This window comes from Camelus ferus, chromosome 11, assembly GCF_009834535.1.
Source record: "Camelus ferus isolate YT-003-E chromosome 11, BCGSAC_Cfer_1.0, whole genome shotgun sequence".
NCBI lineage: Eukaryota > Metazoa > Chordata > Mammalia > Artiodactyla > Camelidae > Camelus > Camelus ferus.
Genome location: NC_045706.1, coordinates 21944056 through 21963412, shown reverse-complemented (window position 1 = coordinate 21963412; position 19357 = coordinate 21944056). Strand labels below are relative to the sequence as shown.

Genomic DNA, 19357 nt, shown 5'->3' with positions numbered 1-19357 from the left:
GGTAGGGAATAGCACACCCTAGATGGGAGAGCCGGGGGGGGGGGGAACGGGACGTGGTAGAAACAGTCAGGTGTCACAAGACTGCAGAGGTGGAGAACCATGGGGATGAGCGAACTTGGAAGGTGCGAGGTGGTGAATGGTCAGGGACAGAGGTTTAGACCAGCTTTTATTTTTTGATTGATATATAGTCAGTTTATAATGTTGTGTCAATTTCTGTGTATAGCGTGGTGTTTAGTCATACCTGTATTCGTTTTCATAGTCTTTTTCATCATAGGTTACTACAAGATATTGAATATAATTCTCTGTGCTACACAGTATAAACTTGTTTATCTGTTTTATATATAGTAGTTAGTATCTGCAAATCTCCAGCTCCCAATTTATCCCTTCCCACTCCTTCCCTCTGCCCCCGTAACCATACGTTTGTTTTCTATGTCTCTGAGTCTGTTTCTGTTTTGTTTTGTTTATATGTGGTTTTTTTGTTTTGTTTTGTTTTGTTTTTTAGACTCCACATATGAGTGATCTCATATGGTATTTTTCTTCCTCTTTCTGGCTTACTTCACTTAGAATGACCAGCTGTACTATGGAGTGTATTGCTCTGTGGCCTTTTTTTCTTTCCTTTTTTTTTTTTTTGAGAGTTCCCCACTCACTGACACCACTCCAAGACACATGAGGTGTGACCACTACAGGTGACAGCTGCTAGAGGCAGCCACACTGCAGGGGCTGAGAGTCGCCATATTCGGTGGGTCCCCACAGTGCAGGGCAGGCCCTCTTGAGAAGGTGGCTTCCCGAGCGACCACTCTGGCTGCTTCCCCACTTTGTGGTCTGCCGTCCTTGTGGTCGCTGAGCTTCTGTCTCTCCTTTCCTTCCCCAGGTCGGTGGCTGGACTGGATAAGGAGGCGGACCTGGTACACATGGAGGTGCGGACGGCAGATGGATGTGAGTGCTGTGGCCACCAGGCCAGGCCCAGGGAGATCTGCCTGCAGGTCTCCCTCCCTCCCCAATTTGCATTTTAATGGCTTGGGAAGATGAAAAGCTCTGAGCTCCATTACTGCCATATCCATCTTTATTTCCTAGAGTGGAGGAGAGGCCTCCAGTCCCAAAGGAGATGTTTCACTGAAATAAACCCTCAGGAATGAATTTTCCTGGGGATGTGAGTTAATGTGATGAATTTTGAGGCCCCTGTTAGTAATTTCCTGGCATCTTCAGTATAATTCGAATAGGGATGTCCATAGCGCATCATGGTATTTTGCATTCACTCGGTGAACTGCAGGGACTGTCAGCTTTAAAAAAATAAAACTTTATATAGTCAAGCTTACAAAAAAAAAAAAAGTAACACTGGGCAAATTATTTGCAAAACTGTTTATTCATTATTCAGTAAATATTTAGGAACGGCTTACTATGTACCAGGCGAGAGTCTCAGCCCCGGAGACAGAGTGGTGAAGACCTCTCTTGTCCCTGCAAACAAGCAGTGGAATCCAAGATTTCAAACATGTGACCCCTTTGGACATTGTGCACCTATCTACATCTTAAACAGAATTGGTCTGATAAAGTATCATTTTGCACCAACTTAAGTAGTTACAAGGCTCTTCCCTGTCCAAGTAAAAGGAAATCAACTTAAAACATATTAAGCATGTGAAAAAGACATAAAATATATGAAAATATAATTAGCATATTTTAGATCAAAAATAGAGCCAAATAATCCATAGAAATGATAGTGACCTACTAGTGCCGCAGAACAAAGCACCTGACTGGGAGTTGAGGTCCTGGATTCTGCCACCTACTAGCCGGGGGACCATGAGACCCCCTGACCTCTCTGTGCTCTGGCTTCTTATGAGCTGAGCATACTCATCCTTATCCTGCCCACGTCCTAGAGTTATGGGTTGAATGTACAAATGTAAGGAGATTCTGTTTGACCTGGATGTGGGTGTTGGGTTATCATTCAGAATACATTAAGTAAAGCCGCGTGTACTTTGTCGATGAGAAGGCTACTGCTTTTGAGACCAAGCACAGATGCATGCTAGGAACATGCACTTCGGGAAATATGTTTTATTTGCTTGATTTTTATTTTTAAAAGAGTTAGAAGACCATCAACACTTGTTACTATATGCCTGGAGCTGGGCTGAGTCTTTCCTTCCTTCCTTTCTTTGAGTTTTGAATAAATGTAATTATCTGAAGCAGACAGGGGATGAAGGATGACCTATACTCTTTTTACATTTTTTTTAAACAGAAAAGCTATTTAAGATTTAGGGAGATAATGTCACATATTCAGATGCACTGATCATAAGCGTGGTGAAGCCTGAATTCGAAATTACTCTTACTGCTGAGAAAGGAAAAACCTGGCAAACTGGAGGAAGAATGAGATGGAGGGGTTTGAAGCAGATGAGCGGGAGGAGAGCAGACAGCAGCTCCAGGAGATGACCCCAGACCAGCTTTCCGGGCAACCCCTGCCTTGGCTTTGCTCCCCATGTCAAGCTTTTTAAGCTGTTTGTGTGATCTGTGGGGGCTGTAGTATTTCAGAGGTTGGAGGAACCTTTACAGGACTGTCTGACCTCCCATCTGGCAGTAAGAATCCCTTCCCTCAAAACGTCTGACAGTGTGTCTTCAGGTTCTGTGAGTTCAGGCTTAAGACATCTCCTTTTCTACTGCTGGACAGCTCCATTTTAAAAACTAAAGAAAAAAAAAAAGGTAATTTCTTACATGAAGCCTAAACTCATTTTCTGCAAGTTTAGGAATTCTGGTCCACATTGGGATAAGGCCTATGTTGCAGGACTTGCTGTGAAATTTTATGAGATTAAAAATGCAAAACACATAGAAAAGTTCCTGGCCTATTGTCAAGGATTGAAGCAAGCAGACAGAAATATAGCAGGGGTAAATGTTCTGTAGCACACTGAGGTTAAAGTACAGTATGGATTAATTCTGTGTCATTTTTCAGGGTTTTTTGAAATCAGTTTTCCAGTAGTTCAGAGAATCTTCTTTCAACATAGTGAATTGGCTCTAACCCACCTTTATTTAGAAAGAGCACATAATAGACTGAATTAACCTGGGATGTTCTATTTTACATACTCTAAAGAAATGCACGACTCCTTTCTTCTGTGGTGTGTGGCGAATGCTTTCTTACACTGACACACACACACACACACACACACACACACACATCTATATCTTTTGATCATCCGAAAATAGCATCAACCTATACTTTCTTTTCTTTTCTTTTTTCCTGATGTGATAGCTGAGACCCCAATTTTCCCAAATTTGCACAGCTGGCCTAGTGATAGAATTAAAAACTAGAACTCAGAACTCATAACACACTACAAATAGAAGGGACCTTCTGATAAAGACCATCTACATCATACTTGATGGTGAGAAAATGAATGCTTTCCCCGTAAGGGCAGGAAAAAGGCAGGGGTGTTTACTCTTAAAAAATATTTTTTCAGCATTATGCTGAAGGTCCTAGTCAGTGCAATAAAGGAAGAAAAATGAAATGCAATTCCTGTAGGTTGCAAAGGAAAAAAATAAAACTGCCACTATTCCCTTTGACATGATTGTCTACACAGAATATCACAAGGAAGCTCCCACAAAAGCTCCTAGAGCAAGTATGTAAGTGGAGCACAGTTGTAAGATACAACAAATTCTGTGGAAAGAGGATGATTGTTTTTAGTGAATAGTGTTTGAACACACTGGGCAATCCATGTAGGGGGGAAAATGAACTTCAACCTTTGATTTACAACTTACATGAAATTTAACTCAGGTGGATATTTATTTCTAAATGTAAAAAATAAAATTATAAAACTTTTAGAAGAAAATACAGGAGACCTTGGATTGACACCAAGAACAAAATTCACAAAATAAAGAAGTGATAAATTGGACTCCATCAAAATTTAAGTTTATTCTTCAGAAGACATAATAAAGACAGTGGGAGAAAATATTTGCAGATCATATAACCAGCAGAGGACTTATAGCCAGATCATATAAAGTATTTTCAAAACATAAGAGTAAGAAAAAACACAATTTTTTTAAATAGGGAAAAAGTTTGAATATGATATTTACGAAAGAAAATGTGAAGATGACAAATAAGCACATTTATTTGCAATATTTGGAGAAAGTGGTGCCTAGATCCTCTGAGCCCTTTTGTGACTTACATGTTTAGAAGAACAATAACAAAAATCTCTATGAATCTTAAATCAGGAGAACTAGTGGGTCTTAGATAATTATTTTTTCTTCCTCAGACTTCCCTTCGTTGTTCCACTTTTTTTTTTTTTTTTTGGTCATGTTGATGAGTCTGTTTCTTAATCAGGCCATTTCAAGACCATTTACCCTGTGTTCTAGATTTGCCAATTGCTGTTTTGAGAATTACCTTCAAAGAGGTCTTGAGTGGTAAAATTCCATTTCTCTGAGTCTTCCTGGATGTTTCTCTCAGCCTGTCCCCTCCATGGTAATCCTCTGGTGAGCTGGTTCTGCCACAGCGTCCTGGAGCCACCCCAGAGGTTTGGGTTTAGATGGTCTGATACAGGACCTGGGAGTCTGTGTGTTGGTAAGCACACATGTAGCATGATTCAGACTCAGGGACCCTGTTCAGGACCACTGCTTTGAGGGTCCCTGACCTCAGGTGGGGCTGGAGTCGCAGCTCAGGGGCAGTTATATCCTCAGTAAGCATGAAGAAACAGCCTTGGTATTGGAGGCTAGAGTTCCTCTGTTCTGAAAAACTCATGGGATTTTAGCTCCTGGGCTGTTGCAGCAATGGAAGTGAGAAGAACGTGTAAATAGAACAAATGGGTCTTTCTTTCTCTTCTAAAAAACAAAAATCAGCAAGAAATCATAATCCGTGGTAAAATGCTCTCATGAGCAAAAAGTTTTTAGACATCTAGACTTGAGATTTCTGGAATCAAAGCCTGTTTCTTGTCCCGGTGCTGTTATCAACACTCGTTCATCAGTCGCTGCGTTTCCTCACTAAGCCGAGAGAGGGCGCAGTGCTTCTTAGCCGAGCACTCTGAGCGGTCGTAAGCAATCAAATGGGCCTGGCACACAAGGTAAAATTGTTAGCCCTGCAGCCTAAACTGTAGGCTCTAGACGTGAGAATGTTGGCTCTTAAGAACTTCAGGTTATTAACCGGTGCAGTGGTTGTAAACTGTGTAACTCGGAGCCCTAGCAGAACTCTAAGAACTCAGAGGCCAAGAGGAGGGTAAGGGGGCGGCTGCCATCAGTGGGACTACCGGCCCCTTGACTTCTGTTCAGTTAGAGAAGGCACGCTAAAATCCACTTGATATATTGCAAATATAGTATCGTCTTTGATAAAATGATCCCAGAATTTTAAAAAAATTAGTTGGAATAGATAAGAAATTTTCAAATTGCATCACTTTCCAAAAAGCACCAACATGTATAACAATTTGTTGTTACATAAACAGTCAGTGACAGGACGTGAACCAACAGGTGGATTCTGATCTAACTCTCAGCCTGATTTTTCCTCCCGTGGTTCAGATACCTAACGGTTAGGATCACCGGTGCTGGTGTCATATTGCCTGGCTTCAAATCCCAGCTCGGTCACCTGCTAGATGTGTGGAATTCAGGCCGATTACTTAATTGTTCTGTGCTTCAGTCTCCTCCTCTGTGAAATGGGAATGATGATAATTGTAACTCCTTACAGGGGTTGCAATAATTCTTGCATGATTCTTGCAATAATCAGTTAATGCCTGTATTTCCTGTGAGACCAGATGACAAAGCAAGCATTCAAAAATGTCACTTATACTTACCTCCTCCACCACAGAAGATCTTTTAAAGAGAACAAAAATGTCACTTATTCAGAAAGAGAAAGAGAAATGCCATATGATATCACTCATGTCTGGAATCTGTAAAAAGAAAAGAAGAAAAAGGACAATATGAACTCATCTACAAAACAGAAACAGATTCAGATGTAGTAAACAATCTTATGGTTAATGGGGAAAGGGGGTGGGAAGGGATAAATTTGGAAGTTTAAGATTTGCAAAGGTTAGCCACTATATATAAAAATAGTTTAAAAAAAAGTTTCTTCTGTATAGCACAGAGAACGATGTTCAATATCTTGTAATAACCTTAAAAAATGTCTCTTATTGTCATCATCATCTTCTTTAGCATCCTCATCATCACCACCTAGTCATCATATTGAGAATCAGTTTATTTGGCAAGTGAAGTGGAAAGGCCCCTGAATCAAGTGTCAGAAGTCTTAAAATATTCAGGATTGCTATGATTTCTAAATGTCTACAATGCTGCCAGATTCCCCACCCCCACCCCCACCTCATGCCATTAGAAGATACAGACACTAGAATTCTCCCGTGGGCAATAAGAAGTTTTATAAAAACTCTACATCCATAAGCACAATAGGAAGGAATGGAAACTGCCTTTTCTGGTTTGTTGATTTTGTTTGTTCTTTGTACCCACCATGTCTCAAATGTCACATTAGGTATTTGCAACAATGTCAGTATCCTTTGTTTTTCACTATGCCTACAAACAGGTTAGCCCACTCCCCAGTCAAGGAAAAGGAGGCTTATGGAAGCAAAATAACTTTTCAGTTCCCTGGAATCTGCTTGTTTTCACTTATTTGCATTTGAGAGTTAATGTTGTTATTTAAAATAAATAGCTCCTGGGTATTTCTCTAAGAGAGGACCTGAAGAGCTGAATTTGCTTTTTGTTCACAAGTTTAATTCATTTTTTCAATTTCTGATAATATGTTTATTACCCAAAGGGATGGAAGTTGAGCAAATCATGGAAAGTTTTCTCTCCTCCTAGATGGCAAGAGGCATGATGTTCAGGGTAGTTTGAATATTTAATAATCTTAAAGGCAATGCATAATCACAAGTCACAATGTCATTCAATGTAACAAAAAAATGCTTTGGCTTTTAATGTAATTCAATTCAGTTTAACTGGCATTTACTGAAGCTTTATAAAGTTGGTGTGAGGAGAGACACAAAGATGACTAAGACCTTACCCCTGCTTCTAAAGAGGTGACCCTTTTGGAAAGGTTTGGCGGAGTGAGAAACACAGGACTTCATGGTGAGGTTTGCTCCTATAGATGGATGAGAAGCTTGCCTTACAGAACTCCTGGCAGAAATGCAGCCTTTTAGGATGATAAGACTCAGGGTGCCAGGTTATCTCCTTCATGCTCTTTCCACACTTCTCAGTTCTCTGATCATCCTCTATCCACCACAGATCCCAAGGCACATTCACTTGGAAGTATCCCATCTCCATCACTGGCGTGGGGATCTTCTGAGGGCAGGAACCAGTCTTACGGTCTCTGCTTTATGGAACCTCAGGGACTGTCTGCCACCTGCAGCTTCTCTGCATACCTTGACCCAATTCAAAAGGACTGAGTCAGTCAGTCAAATATCACCCCTTTTCACCATATGAGACCCTTGGTCTACCATCTGCAAGGTGAGAAGGCCTGAGGCTGGATACGCTGGGGACATGGTACCACCTTCCCTGAAGTCCTGCTCGCAGTAGAGCTAGTTAAAATAGGGCCCAGTATTGATGAAGTTATGGAGCAGATCTCTCTATACACAGTGCAGAGAACAAAGCCTTTGACTTCTAGTTTTTGTTAAGTGGTGGAGTGACTGTGCCAGCTCTTAGAAATACATTAGAAAGGCATCTGACATTTAGAAATGCATGAATCATGAGGATGATGTGACACTCCACCACTTGGGAAATCACTCTCTGGTTTTCCCACAAGAGTATCCAAATGAGATCTTCATTCAGTCTGGTCTTTCTAGTTTTTCATTTGAGGATGTTTCAAAGGATAGGAAAGAGAAGTTCAAGAATAAGGATTAATCAAAGTCCATCCATTAACATGTAATTATACAGTGCCTTCCATGAGCTTTGCCTACCTAAACGTCCATGTGCAGTTTTCAATCTCTTTTTCAGGAATTCCCTTCTCCCGTAGCACACTTCTCTGTCTGAGCTAAACACAGGGGCTGCCTCCTCCTTCAGGTCCTCCTTGATTGCTCCAGCTCAGACACACTGCTTTTTTTCTCTTGTCTGAACACCCATAGCATTTAGAAAAGTAAAGTGATGTAAGTTCAGAATATGACTTTACTGGTAGGGGCTGTGCCATCATGGTCTTTTGATTTTCCATGATCAAAAGAACCCTATTTGTTATTATTTGAACATATGAGGGATGTTGAGTGTTAAATGCCCTTCCTTCTCCCTTCATAGTGAGTAAAACGGACAAGCATTAATTGATCATTTAAATTTATTCACCAATGCACTAAGCACTTTTCATACATAATCTTATTTAATCCTGACGGCCATCCTGAGAGGCAGACACGAATTTGTTTGCACCTCCCGGAGGAAAGGCGGTGCTGCCGCTTGTTAGCCAAGGGCCATCAGCAAGGAGCAAGTCTGGGATTTGAACTCCATGCTGTTTGCCTTCTGAGGCCTTCCTCTCAAACACCACAATGTGTTCCATCAGGCATCTGGGATTATAAAAAACAAAAAAGGCCACAGTTGTTAGAAGCCTATTTGAGGATTTCAAGTTATATGATTTTCAAGTTATATGATTTTCAAGTTTTAGTTTCATTGTGGAACCTTTTCAACTGTCTCCAGTCCCGTTTAGAGATGATGTCTGAAGTCCAAATGTGAGAACTTTGACCAATAGGGAGCTTCAGCCAAATGGTGTCTCCTGCTCACCTTTGACACCCACCTTCCCCTGTGACCCTTGGTCCCTTCCACCTGGTAGTCTGGCCCACCTGACAGATCAACCCCCTCCACCGACTTTAGGTTCTCACCAGGCAGCCGATATTGTAAGCACTTATGAGCCTGTCTCTGTGTTTCGAAAAATACAGGCATTGTGACTTCTGATATATGAGCCCAGCTGAAGACTGCAGGGCCCCTGAATTTTAAGTGGATTTCAAAAACTCATTTTCGTGCTGCTTTCCTATTAAATTGGACCTTTTGTTCCATGCCGGGCAGCGGCAAGCAGTGGGGGCAGCCATGAAATAGGATGAGTTTGGCACCATAACTCACCTATCGCGGGCCAGGGTTTAGGTAGGCTTGGGTTTTTTGAGGGGTGGCCTCCACTACACTTGATTCTTTCTTCAAAGTGTCCAAATGTGGGAGTAAGTAGTAAATATACAGGGGGAACGTGAGCCTGTGGGAGGGGTAAACAGGCTGTCCGCCCGTGTGCACCTTTGATTACTGGTCTAAGGGGCTTTCTCAGACCCTTGCTGGCAAGAAAGAAGCGGGTTGTCATGTCAACACTCATGGCTTCTTTACATGTATTTACTGCAGCATTTTACTGGATTTTAGTGCTTTATTTTGGGAGCAAATGACTAAGGTGGTGTGGGGCCAAGAAGATTCCTGGTGGGCAGGCCACGTGCTCCAAAGCACAGCCTGGGCTTCTTACCTTCCCTTGTCCTCTTGGCCAGAAGTGGAAAGCCAGGCCACTCTTGGCTTTCTCTGTGGACAGGGACATGCAGGCTGTACTTACAGAACAGCGAGCAAGCTAGTCTTGCTAATGGATCAGGGGATGAGAGTCAAGGGGCACTGTGTCTTCTCTGGAGAGGCAGGTAGGGGCCCAATTACAGCGTCACGATGCAAAACGAGTAGCTCCCAGAATTGTTTGGACTGGAGGCTTGTTCTGTTTGGCCTTACACTGTTTGGCCTGCACCATATTTTAAATATAATTAGCTGTTGATTGTTTCAAAAAAAATTAGGAAATTTCACATTTAAAACATTGGGACATTTAGCTTGATGTAGAAACTCAGAACGTCTTGTTCCTACATCTCGATGACTGATTCTGAGGAGCAGCTCCCTCCTCCCATAAAGCGGCAAGTAGTGGCTGTTTTCCTGCAGTCCTGGCTGTTCCTTGGTGATCCCTGGCACTGGGGCTACGTGCCACCTGCCATTCATCATCCCATCCCAGCTCAGTTTCCTCTGGTACGTTATTCGCATGGCCCCTTAGTTGATTTCATTAGGCTAGTTGTAAAAGGCCTTCTATTCCATAGAAAAATGTTTGGGTTTTGTCCCGGGGCACTTGGAACTGTTGGATGGTGTTGAAGCCCAGAGAGATTAGCTCAGGTTTAGGTTTTAGAGAAGATGCTGGTTCCTTACCTCCCCTACACCGAGCTTACGATCCATCGTGCACCTGAGCGCCAGGTGTGATTTGGAGACAGCAGGCAAACGGATGGGAGGGACTTGTCCAGGCAAATGGCAGGGGTCACAGAGAGAAGAGAGATTCTGGAAGCACTTCAGAGGCAGAACTATGAAGCCTGGGGACCAGCTGGACGGCCTGGCATGTGGAGGAAAGAAAAGGGAAGAGGCTTCAGCTACTGGGCAGATGACAAGACTGCTGATGGGGAGAAGGAAATCTGTGTATGATGTGTCTGGATTAAGGGTACGGAAGACATGGGCTTTGCCCAGATACAGACATCTGAAAAGTTGGGCTATAGCACATTATGAATTCGTTTCCTACCAAGACGTGTTTCTTTGTTCAGTTAGCATTTTGTTTATAAATCAATGTGTGTAATAGCTAGCTACAGATGATAGGAGTGAACCCGCTCCTAGACAGCAGGTGCTTTCAGAATAGGAAATCTCTGTCTCATTCCCTGCCATATTCCTAGTGCTTAAATGATACCCAATGCATTACGTGCAATTATGAAATATTTGCTGGATCAATCAATCAATCAATTGCAGATCAACAATTAGGTATAATTTAAAGTACCCTTGTTTTGAACTGAGTTGGTATAAATTCTTGCTTGTTTAAACTTTTGCCTTTATTTATCTCTGTTGTGTGCTATCCCCTCCATTGTAGCCCCCGACACCTACCCACGCCATGCACATGTTTAAGTGGGCATTAGACAGATGTAGTAATGTGTGTCATTTTAGATGATAACAAAGACTTCTCTGCCTTTAGTCCTAAAATGATCCCTACTTTCCACTTTGACCCATTTGTTATTTTTAAGCACCATTAAGTAAACACTAAATATTTTAAAAGCAAGTGTATGCAAAGGGTGCTTTATGGAGACCCACCTGTAGTTTTTCCCTGGGGAACAAATAACTGAGTGGGTTGTCTTCCTTGAATTGTCTTGCATAGTCGTGATCAGAATGCTTAAGAGTCCAGGGTTTCTCATTCATTTCCAGCTCCTGCCAAAATTTTGAGGGGGTTGGTTGGGGAAGTTTCAGTGGCTGAGATCTTGAGAAAATTTTACAAGTAATTATGCAAGTTTAATTATTATATAAGTAATAAGTAAATACATTCTTATTGTAAACACAATAAAGATGTATATAATATAAAAAGCAAAGACCTTATTTCAACTCTGTCTCTTTAAGTCCTTTCCTGTCGACCAAAGTCATCAGATCTAATATTTATAGGCATCCTTTAAATTTTTTTTCTATACACGTAACGGCATAAATCTATATCTATAAAGACCATATTCTTTGTTTTTGTTTTGTTTTGGTTTTGGTTTTGGTTTTTGGTTTTTGTCATAAATTGAATCATGTAGTATATGTTGCTAAATGAATTTTTATGATGTTGCAGAACAGTGCACCTTGGGGAAATCAGCATGTTGATGTGTGTGTCGACCTATTTTTTCTTTTTATTTGCAGCCTGGTACTCTGTTACACGTGTACCTCTGTTTATTTAAATGTTCCTTAATTCATGGACATTTAGCCAGTTTCCAATTTTTCACTGCTATATATAATGCCAGAGTGAACGCTTTTTGCCCTTGTCTCTTTTTGAAAACATGTAAGTGTTTCTCTAGAAAACATCCCTTGAATTAAAATGACTGGTGTAAGATACGCACATTTAAAATTCTGCTGGATATTTCAAACCTGTTCCTCAAAAAAACTGTACCAAGTTACTCTTTGGCTGGTGGGATATAAGATTAACTCTTTCCCCACTCTCTTGCCTGAACTAGATTTTTTTTTTTTAATTATTACATTTTTGTGGATGAGAAAATGCAATCTCAGGGTTGCTTTAAATGGCATCGCTGATTCCCAAGAAGTAGGGCTTTGCTGCCTATTTCCCCTTGTGTCTAAGTGTCGCTCTGCCCTCCCATTTCAGATGCTCACTACCTCACCTGCAGGATCCAGGAATGTGCTGAGACTACTCGGAGTGGGCCTTTTGCCCGCTCCATCGACATCAGTTCCCTGGTCGTCCAGGATGAATATATCTTCATTCAGGTGAGTCCAGATGTGCAGTCAACAGTAGAGGGAGGGTGAGTGGGTGAAGTCAACTGCTTACTAGGAAAAAGAGGGAGGCTTTCCAGAAGCTGTGAAGATGTGGACACAGGGATGCTGTCCCTTCTTTGCTTTGGGTACCCAATCCCCCGGGGAGATCACAGACTTCTGGTGAAAGATGAAGGTGTTATGGGTCCTTATCATTTACAGGGGACTTTAGTGTCCCACTGAATCCTTCAGTTGGATTGTCATTTTATTACATGAAAGGGGTCTTAAAATGACTAAGACTTGGGCTGGGGTTTGAGATCACTTAGAATCAGATCTCATTAGAGATGAATCATTAGAGATAAGTAATTTATCAAAGCCAAATTCTATTTCTGTTCAAAGTGACTTATCTAACTTGGGAATGAGAATCTCCAAGAAATTAAGCATCTCTAGGATTTTCTTTCTGTGAAAATCTAAGTTTCACTAAATCTTTCCCTCTCTTTCCAGTGCTGACTCTCCTCTCAAATGTCCAAGCCCCAAATCCTTCACTCCAAGACCTCTGTGACTCTTAGAGGAAACTAGGTGGGACTCAGGTTTTTAGGCAGGCAAGGGGAGCCTTGTTGTTGGTTTTGAGTTTCACTAGGAGATGCAAAATAGATCAAAAATGAGGAAAGACAAAAGAAGAAATTCCGCCATTCCACCGAGTGATAGACTTTGTGTTTGTGTGTGTGTGTGTGTGTGTGTGTGTGCTACTAAGTCAAATCTCACCTACATTTGAGGACAGCCTTGATCTTCCACCCTCTGCCTTTCTACCCTTCTACTGTCAGCTGTTTTCTCTAGGAACCTTGACCTTGGGAGTCTCCCCGTTTGCTCAGAGCTGAGCACTTGAATGGCTTTCTCTTCCTCACTTTTGGTTGTTTCATTCAAATCAGCCCCATCTCCTCTATGAGGTGTTCTGTAACCTTCCGAGCATGGCTCCCTTCCTCTGAACGTTTGCAGCTCTTATCAGCTACCATTCCTCTAGCACGTAGGCTATTAAGAATTGTTACTTAAATCTTAGTGGATTTGTCTCTGTCTTTACAAGTTGCATTTTACACTAAGGATGGGGACAACATTCTGTACACACATTTTACCCCTGATCCTTGGCCCTAACAGTATGCCTTTGCACAGCAAGCGTGCTCAGTGACTACTTGTTCTGTTGATAGGTTATGGATATAGCAGTTACTTCTTTTTGCAAATTAGCTCCATGGAATTTTGAGGTCTAGTAAAATATAGGAAAAGTAGTCACTCAAAAACCAGCTGGAAAGAGGGAGTGAAAGAGAGGTCTTTGTGCTTGCAAAATCACTGTTTGTTTAAAAGCCAGAATTTCAGGAATTTTTTTCTAAATCTTGGCAGGTCATTCTCATATTCATAGATATTTACTGAACACATAGATGCAAAATATTCAATCCTAGGCACTACTCTTGGAGTCTCCCAGCTTTCTGCCCTGGGCCTGCTTTTCTTCCCACTCACTTCCTGGAAGATGCCATGGTTTCCAGCACCTTCTCTGTGCTCTGATGACTCTCAAGTCAATGTTCTGTGACCTCTACCAGGCACCGCAGATCTCCATATCTAACAGCCATCTCAACATCTCAGTTTAGATGTTCCACAGGTCAAATATAATTGACATGTCCCCCTTGAACATGACACATGGGTGGCACTGCCCTCTACCAGGTCACTCAAGGTAGAAATGTGGAAGTCAGTCTGTGTCACCAAATTAAATGAATCCACAGCCTTTGCTAATATCACCCTTAGTTATTTCTCAAGTGTTTCCTTTCATTCCATTTCCATTATGGTCCCAGTTTAAGGCTTTATTACTGTTTTCTCTCTATTTAATTTTTTTAAGGTTGAAGCCCAGGGATGATTTATGAATTTACCAATCGAATTGCTCTTTCCTTAATGCTAATACTGCATAAAATGATGAACGTGGCAGAACCGTTTCTGGGAAGCATGGCATAGAATTTCAAATGTCTGTGGTTTTTTTTCTTCATTTTTCCTTGTATTGCATAAAGCTTTCTGTAACTCCGCAAGCACATATCCAGATTTTTTTCTGAGTGTTCTGAAATAGTTCTTTTTTAAAAAAATAATTATTATTGTGTTAGAAACCAATAGAAAATTTTTTCTTTAGTCAGCATCAAATTTTATTTTGTTTGAAAGAGATATGAGTTCCCATTAAATAAAGTTCTGTTGGTTCCCTACTATGTTGTAGACCCCCTGTTTTAGGTGCTGGGGCTAAGATATTGAACACAATAAAACCCCTGCTTTTGTGGGAGACAGGAAACGCTAATGAGAGACAGGAAAAATATGTAGATGATACATACATACATAAATCCATAGATGTGAAAGGCTGTGAAGGGTAGTGGTTAATGACATGTAGTCTGTAGCCTGACGGCCAGCATTTATTCTGATCTTGGCTTGAGCACTTTGTGTGTGTCCTGGGTGACTTTGGGGGTTGGCTTCGATTGATATGACAGATATGTCTGAGATCTGACAGTGTATGCTTAGTATTTTTTTTTAATTGAAGTACAGTCATTTACAATGTGTCAGTTTCTGGTGTACAGCACAATGTCCCAGTCATGCATATGTGTGTGTGTGTGTATGTATATGTATATATATATATTTGTTTTCATTTTTTTCATTAAAGGTTATCATAAGATATTGAAATAGTTCCCTGTGCTATACAGAAGAATCTTGGCTTTTTTTTTTAATCTATTTTTATATAGCGGCTAACATTTGCAAATCATAAGCTCCCGAATTCATCCCTTCTCACCTCCTTTTCCCTGGTAACCTTAAGATTGTTTTTAGTTATAATTGCTTCTTTTATAAAAAGAAAAAAAAAACCTCATTATATGGTCTGTTTTCCTTGCTTTCCTGCCTATGTGTTTCTTTGATGATTTTGAATATTTGTTCTAACTAAGCTTTATGACTAAAACTTTATATGACATGGCCAATCTGTTTTTGGATAATATCTATTGATTTCCTCTTGTGAGCAATTTTAAAATTAATGTATTTCCATACATTCCTGTTTCCTCCCCTCTGTGTTTAATTTCTCCACTGTCCAGTTTTGGTTGGTTACGTTATCTTTTAGTATTTGCCTTCCTATCTTAAAATATAATTCTGTTAGTTTAAATATTTTATCAAGCACTGCTGAAGACAGGTAGGAAGAAAGTAGCCTGTGTGTTTATGACCTTGCACTCTCTTCCTTCCACCCAGCCCCGGTTTTGTTATTTAAATCATTTGGAGCATTTATATTCTGCTCAAACCATCACTCCTGCATTTCTTTTGATTTTAGTTTTCTACGTAAATGTATTCAGTAGCTCACCACCAGTCCTCTCACTATCGTGTTCTCATTTATGTCTTGGTCATCTGAAATTTGTCCTTCAGTAATGTCTTCAAGAAAGGTGAATTCTTGAATGCTGAAAATATGTTTGTTTCTCCCATTTATGTTTTAATATCATCTTTTAGGGTATAAAATTTATGTATCATCTGCTTTCCATAAGAACTCTGCTTCATTAACTTGTTGAATGTTACTATGTCCAGCTAGTCTGAAATTTTCCCCTTTTTGGTGCCTTAATTTTTTTTTGTCTTTGATATATAAAGTATCGTGTATATATATAGATATATTATGTATATCTATATATATACACACACATACACACGTATGAATACCGTTTACTTTATTAGTGTCTGTTTTGTGGTTGGTCATACTACAGTTGATTCTTTCCCCTGGAATATGTCTCATTCAGTTGGTTCAATTTCTCCTTCTTTTTTCATTTCTCAAAAGTCTCTGTGATGTGTATTTTGAAATATATATTTTATTTATTATATATGTTAGTTCTACTGTTTTGTCCCCCTTCCTCCAGGACACTTAGGGTGTGTACAGTAGACAAGAATGGGGAGCCATCATTTTCTCCTTCTAATATGTTTTAACTCCCTGAGCAAAATGAGATTCTAAAAAACAATCTTATCCTCACTATCCTTGATGAATAGTTAGCAGTGTTCAGGCTCCTCTTTGCCATTTTTGATGTTATTATTTTTAACTTCTTTTGTGAGTTTTGCTATCATATATATATGTGTAATATATTATATTATCTCTTTTGTTGTCTCAACATATCTCCCCTGAGTTCTTGTATTTCTGTTTTGGTCTCTTCTCTTACAGAAGTCATTTCATCATATAGGTTATTTTTAATCACAGCGGTATAGTCACAATTTTTATTTGCTTCATGGAAGCATTTTTTGTTTCATGTTTGCTATTTGTTTTTTCTGCCATTTCTCTATTTTATTTTGCTGTGTTATTTTATAACTCTTGTGCTGTTTTCTTCTGTCTTTATATTTTTCACCATTACTTATTTCTTAATGACATGGGGTCTTCCCTGTGAATTGTCTGAGGAGGTTCATCTTGGGGATAGGTCAGGGCTCTCTTTCAGCTTAACGAGAGCTGTCCTCGGTTTCACGGTGAGGTTTCATATAACTACAACTTGTTCGTCTGTCAGTGGGTTCTTCTCAGAATGTAGAACCACCTGGGCGGTTCTCTATCCAACCATGCCTCTCCAGCTGCTCCTTGTTACCCACCAGTTCCAGGAATACTCCCACTGCCAATTCCTGGGACGTATTCCCTTGATTCCAAGTAACAGGTTGTCAGTTGTGCTTCTTAGGAAGTGTCATCTTTGGAGAACTCTATTTGTCTGGCGTGATCTAAGATTTGTATCTGTAGGCATTCTCACCCTGGTGCTGTCTGCTCCCTCTTTGTCCTTTACTGCCTTTGGCTTCCTTTCCACCTGTTTTGTGTTTCAGGGTTATATTTTCATTAAATAGAGAGTTTGCGTTTTTCTTTCATGTTTCCCTTCTGCTCCAGGGTGATTTATGAAAGGAAAAGGGGGAGGCACTGTTATGACTTGGCTATTTAAAACCATTTATAAACCCTTACCATGTATTTTCTGAAATGTTGCAATAGTTTGCTAACTGATGTTCTTGCGCCTAGATCCACACACCTCCAAACCATTCACAACCCTACTTCCAAAGTAATTTATTTAAAATAAAAATCAATATCCTTGCCTTCACAGACTGCTCATTGCTTATAGGTTAAAATCCAATTTCCTTAATGTTGCCTACACCCTCTTCTACAGTCTGGCACCTACCTAGTACATCGGCCTCATGTGAATTCCTTGCCTACAACTGTCCCCCACATGCCTTCCTTTTTATATTTTAGTCTTCAATAAAAATAAACTATTTGAGGCTGCATGCACATACCATGGCAATTCTGCACCATGTCATTTCTGCCTAATATGCCTTTTTTGTTGTGTGTATGTATTTTTTCTTTGTTTGTTTTTTTCCGGCTTGGACTGGTCCTTAACAGACAAACTCATTCTTTAACTCATTCAACTTAGGCAGTGCCTCCTATAGGAAGTCTTCCCTGATATCCTCAATCAGTCAGGATTAGACCAAGCTCCTTTGCTGATTACTTCTCCATGTGGGTTATGCTTCCCGAGCCAGGTCTGGAAACTTTAAGAGGAGCGAGAATGTGTCCTATTCATCATTGCTTTCCCTGCACTTAGCATAATGACTGGTACTCAATAAATGTTTGTTGAACTGAACTGAACTGTGCAGATAAGGCATCGTCCTCATTCTCAGGGAGTGTAGTTAGTTATCTTTGTAAAGCAAGGGAGTTTTGTTTTTCCAGCTAACAATATAAGACAACTTAGGGTAATTGGCAATTGCTCACTGCATAAAAATGGCCACGTGTAGAATGTCTCTGCATTTTTATAGAACTGCTGTCCAGGAATTATCCATTATGTTATCCGGTGCCCTTTTTATATTCATTCATTTAAATATATTAAAATACATTCAGCCCAGCGGGAAACACAGACAACGCAACAATTATAATGGAGCGTGATGAGAGCTGTATTAGCGGGAAGCGCACGTCGCTCTTGGAGTGAGAAGGAAGGATTCTTCGCCCGGTCCTGGGAGGATGGTCAGTTCAAGCTTCCCAGCAGCAGGACCATGGGTGCCGGCTTGACAGGTGAAGGAGAAAGAGCATCCTGGGCAGAGGGGGTTCTGCGTAAAGAGAAGGGAGTGAGAGAACGTAGCGTATCAGGACCAACTAAGGACAGCTGCAGTTGTGGGAGGGCATGAAGGGGCAGGAAAATAAATGAGAAAATTGTCCTGGAGAGGTAAACCTTTTCTATTTCCTTTAATTAAATATTGGTAATTTTGTGTTTCCCTCTTAAGAATTGCTAAAAACTCTCAGAACTAATTTTTTGTGTCAATTTTAGCGGATGCTCTGCATTAAGCTTTATGATAGTCTTCCTTTCTCCTAGACCACTGATCAGTTTTAATTACTTGGCATCTTTCTCTTTTTTTATATGTTTGCTTTTTTATTGCTTTTTTGAAAAAAAATTATTGGAAGCCATCTCAGATACATTTCTGAAATCAGTGTGGGTCTTTAATTTTTCTTGGAGGGTATGAGTTTCAGAAATTGAAGGGGGAATCAGGAAGGGCTTCATGGAAAAGGTAAGAAATGTGCACTGCCGTGATTAATATCTACCTCGGAAGCAAGGAAAAGGCAAGAATTTCTCATTCTGTTCGTAGAAATAAAGCTGCCTCAGAAGACTTTCTGTCAGAGCGGAAAACCCTCAGACTAACAGTAACTGCTTCAAAGTTTAAAACCACAGATTTGTTTCTGAGCAAGATATCAGGGCATCGAGGTGGGTTATGTTCTTCCCACCCTGGCTTGAAGTTGGCTAAAGAATGATCTGGGGACAAGTAACACATCAAGGTTTAGGTCCAGCCCAGCCTTCACGGGTAACTTCTCCGAGTGTCCCTCAGGCAGAGCTGGACGCTGCAGATAATGGAAGAGCCTTGTCGTCCTTCCATAGTTTGATTTTTAAAGGGGAGACCTGTAGAGGCGGACTGTTCACTTTTATGCCGACCCTTTGAGCAGCTAAGCAACGGCAAGATGTGCATGAAGGGTATTAGTGGGTTTGTTTTTTCATAATTTTATGGGACTCACCACCTTAGTTTTCTAATTTTTTAAAATATTGTTATCTTATATTTTGTTTTAGTGCCACCAGAGATAGAACGCTGGGGATGGGAGGGGAAGGATAAGCCCGCACAGAAAAGGAGACCAGTCTGTCCCCTTACTCTCTCCTATCCTCGTGTGCCGGGTGTGTTTCTCGGCGGTTTCTACCTTGGC

At 40.6% G+C, this 19357-nt stretch overlaps 1 protein-coding gene across 1 annotated transcript in view; it reads left to right on the top strand.

The window, feature by feature from the left end:
* SORCS3 (sortilin related VPS10 domain containing receptor 3) overlaps positions 1–19357 on the top strand; it is a 565499-nt gene that overhangs the window by 415435 nt on the left and 130707 nt on the right. The window contains exons 6-7 of the mRNA XM_032490977.1: positions 872–936; positions 12026–12144. Of these exons, the coding sequence (XP_032346868.1) occupies positions 872–936; positions 12026–12144 (184 nt within the window). The remainder of the gene's footprint in view (positions 1–871; positions 937–12025; positions 12145–19357) is intronic.